Below are 3,383 nucleotides of genomic sequence, written 5' to 3'. Positions count from 1 at the left end.
CCCCCCCCCCCCCCCCCCCCCCCCCCCGGCCTTGTCCTTACCTCCTCACTGGCTAGTTTGCCTGGTCTTATCCTGATCACTGCGCTTTCATTGTGGCCAGGAAAACCTAGGGTCCACACACTCAGGGTGTTTTTCATTTCCTGTGAGGGGAGGTTGTGTTTATTTTGAAGAGTTGAGATCTACTCCAAACAACTGGGCAGGTGGTCCTAGAAGATGGCTTGATTTCCTTGATTCTTCTAGCACCTAAGTTTTAGCTACTGATACACTTATTTTGCTTGAAGAAGAGGTCAGGTTACCGTATGTAAATATTTTTTTTTTTTTTTGTTTCTGTTTTTGTTTTTTCTGATCAGTTCGTTTTCATTTTACAGGTCTGGGAGTGTGGCAAACAATTGGATTGAAATTTACAATTTTGTCCAGCAACTTACAGAGAGATTTGTGAGGTATTTCTCCCACTTTACTTTTCTAGGTAGGGAGGTTTGAGGTGGAAGGAAGTAGACTGAAGTGTAAGGTATCCCTTTTTTGAAAACTTTTTAGGGAGAGTCTTTACTGAGATGTTGATTTTTCAGTGCCTCAAGATCATTATTACATACATGTAGTTATTAGGACAGCCCTTCAGTTCTTCAGGGCTTTTATCATCTGGATCCCAGAAATTTGGCTCAGGCCCTGGGGAAGCATCTTCAAATACTATTCCAAATGTCTTTTCCTTTCTGAATTTTCATCTGTTTTGAATTTAAGTTATGCTTTCTCATAATTTATCACATTAAACAAATTTTATGCTAATAGTATCCATAATATATTTTTCTTTCCACACAGTTCTTAGCATTGTAGAGGTCCTCATTAAGAAAAAAAAAAGTGTTGGTAAACTTCAAATGAACATGTGTTAATAACCCACTACCAGAAAAGGCACTTGTGTGTGTTTAAAGAAAGAGTTGTGTTTACCCAATGTGTGGGTGTGTGGCTGGTTTAAAATTTAACTGTTCTATATATGCAATAAGCCTTACTAGGAAAGACTGGTTTTCTCTCCTATAAAAAGCATAACTGCTATGAAATCCAGCTTACTCTCTTATTTAGAGGTAACTAGAAATTAGTGGCATCTCTGTTTAAAAATAACCCCAGGACACCGGGCTTTTGAGCCTTCTTTTTCTTTCTTTTTTTTAAAGGAAAAAATGCAACGAGCAAATGCAAGTTTATCAAGATAATGCAAAGGACACAAAAAGGAGTGTATCATTAAATATTGCTTCTTTCAGTCTTGTTAGCCCAAATGTTTTCTGTAAAACAGGCTTGGATGATCAAAACATTTTGAAAGTCATGTTGCAAGTAACTTCAAACAATCTGTAGAGGCCTAGGCAATCCTTGCTTTCGGTTATTGGCAGCAGTAAACTTATCCCTATAAAAATGTATGCTTGTCCATGTTCAATCATCAGTCTCCTGCTTAAGAAGCCAAGTATAACACTCTCATTTCTGGACAGGGTCTGAAGTAAAACTGTCTAGGAAAGAAAAATAAATAAGCCCTATATCTTTAAATGTTAAAGGCAGTAGAGACAGTTGTTTATAAATTTTCTGATTTAATCTGAGAGTGCAGAACGTATCACACAGATTTTGATCGAAAGCAACGGATCCTTTCAATACAACGTTTTTAAGAAGTGGGGCCTTTATTTATTTGGTCTTGTTTGCACGTTGGAATTCTGTAATACACAGTTCTCTGGCTCAAATTTAGTTGCTTAGTTACTGACTCATAAAACATTGTAGGAAGTGAATAAAGGGTGACTGCTGAAGAGAATGACTTCAAATATGGATAAGTCTTTGAGATCATTCTGATCTTTAGTTTACAGATCTTTGTTTCCTATCTGCAGTTTCAGATCTTAGTAATAGTTGCATAGAGTGTCATGGAGTCAAGAACCATTACGTGAGATAAATGCCCAAGCTTAAAGGATGTAGCTAACTGGGGCAGGTGTTGCCATATAGAAATATGATGTTTGAGACTTGGGCAATTGAAAATGTCTAATCAAACTAATTGCTTGGTCTCTTTCACATTGTCCATGGCACTCTATAAGTATTCTTACTTCCAGATAGCTTTTGTTTGAACTCCTATCGTAATTGTGGTGATTAAATCAAACCAGCTGCTCCGTAGCCCTAAATATTGTTAATGACAATCACTCAGAAGGGTCTGGCTTCCTTTAAGGAGATGAGGTAGAACCAAGGGAAGAAGTGTTTTCTACAAAAGGATTTTACATTGGCCTAGAATTTATCTTTCTAGTTAGTCTCTTCCTTAAATGGCCCTATGGGTCATGGAGGATTGCTTGAGTGCTGAGAAGCACTGATTGAATCCAAAATGGCTTATGCAGTAATGTTAAGCAGAGTTAGTGTATCTATTTAGGGAGTTCTATTTAAAAGAAGCCTGGACCATCAGAGTCCGATTTTAACTGAGACTCCATAACTATATATCTGTATTGTATCAATATTTCTTTTAAAAATGTTTTAACTGCCTCTTTTCTTATTTTGCAGCCCTCAAATGAGATTATCTTTCATTGTATTTTCTTCTCAAGCAACCATTATTTTGCCATTAACTGGAGACAGGTTAGTGCATTATCATTTCATTGTAGGCTCTTAGTAGAGACTAATCTGGAAGGAATGATTGATATTTCCAAGTGGTGATTCGGGCCTCTCAGTGGACTCAAACAAATGCACAGACAATTCAGCTCTCTTCACTAATAGAAAGGAAAGGAGGTATGCGTAATATAAAAGACCAGATAATCTGAAAATCAATATCATTCGTATTGTCCATGGAATGTACAATGAAACCCAGATCTCTGCCTTAGTGGTGTATTTGCTGCTTTCTACCTCTCTTTTGCTATAAGTAGTTCTACATCTTTCTTGTTTAAATGTAATATATTAATCGACTAGGAATTTGCAGAACATTAGGGAGGAGAGAGATATAGATCTCTTTGTATAATTACTAGATTCAGGAGACATCACAGATCTTCAGTCTTATGCTGAGGTCCACCGATGCTGAATATATTTATCCTTGTAAAGGAACTTGCTAGTTTTATTTATAATGTATATACATATAATATTATATATAAATTTATAAATATATACAAATAAAATATATATTATATGTTTAAATATATATAAAGATATATAAATACAAATACAAAGATTATACATGTAAATGAAAAAAATATATAATCTTGTGAAAGCTGTGTTTTGCTTAATATGCAGATTTCTGAAAAGTTATACTTGAATACAGCTTTTTTTATAAATTATTTTTTTCTTTAAAAATGTCAAGAGAACATAATTCTTATTTGTTTGTTTCAATTTTTTATTTAAATTTTAGTTAAGGAACCATAATATTTAAAAGGACTCAGGGAAAGAACTTATTT

At 34.9% G+C, this 3,383-nt stretch overlaps 1 protein-coding gene across 3 annotated transcripts in view; it reads left to right on the top strand.

The window, feature by feature from the left end:
• ANTXR2 (ANTXR cell adhesion molecule 2) overlaps nt 1-3,383 on the top strand; it is a 153,149-nt gene that overhangs the window by 1,938 nt on the left and 147,828 nt on the right. For all 3 annotated transcript variants that reach the window (XM_049632104.1, XM_049632106.1, XM_049632105.1), the window contains exons 2-3: nt 369-440; nt 2,506-2,577. In XM_049632104.1, the coding sequence (XP_049488061.1) occupies nt 369-440; nt 2,506-2,577 (144 nt within the window). The remainder of the gene's footprint in view (nt 1-368; nt 441-2,505; nt 2,578-3,383) is intronic.

The sequence above is a fragment of the Panthera uncia genome, chromosome B1, assembly GCF_023721935.1.
Source record: "Panthera uncia isolate 11264 chromosome B1, Puncia_PCG_1.0, whole genome shotgun sequence".
Classification (NCBI taxonomy): Eukaryota; Metazoa; Chordata; class Mammalia; order Carnivora; family Felidae; genus Panthera; species Panthera uncia.
Note: the sequence above shows the minus strand (reverse complement) of the source record. Positions and strands in the feature narration are given on the sequence as shown.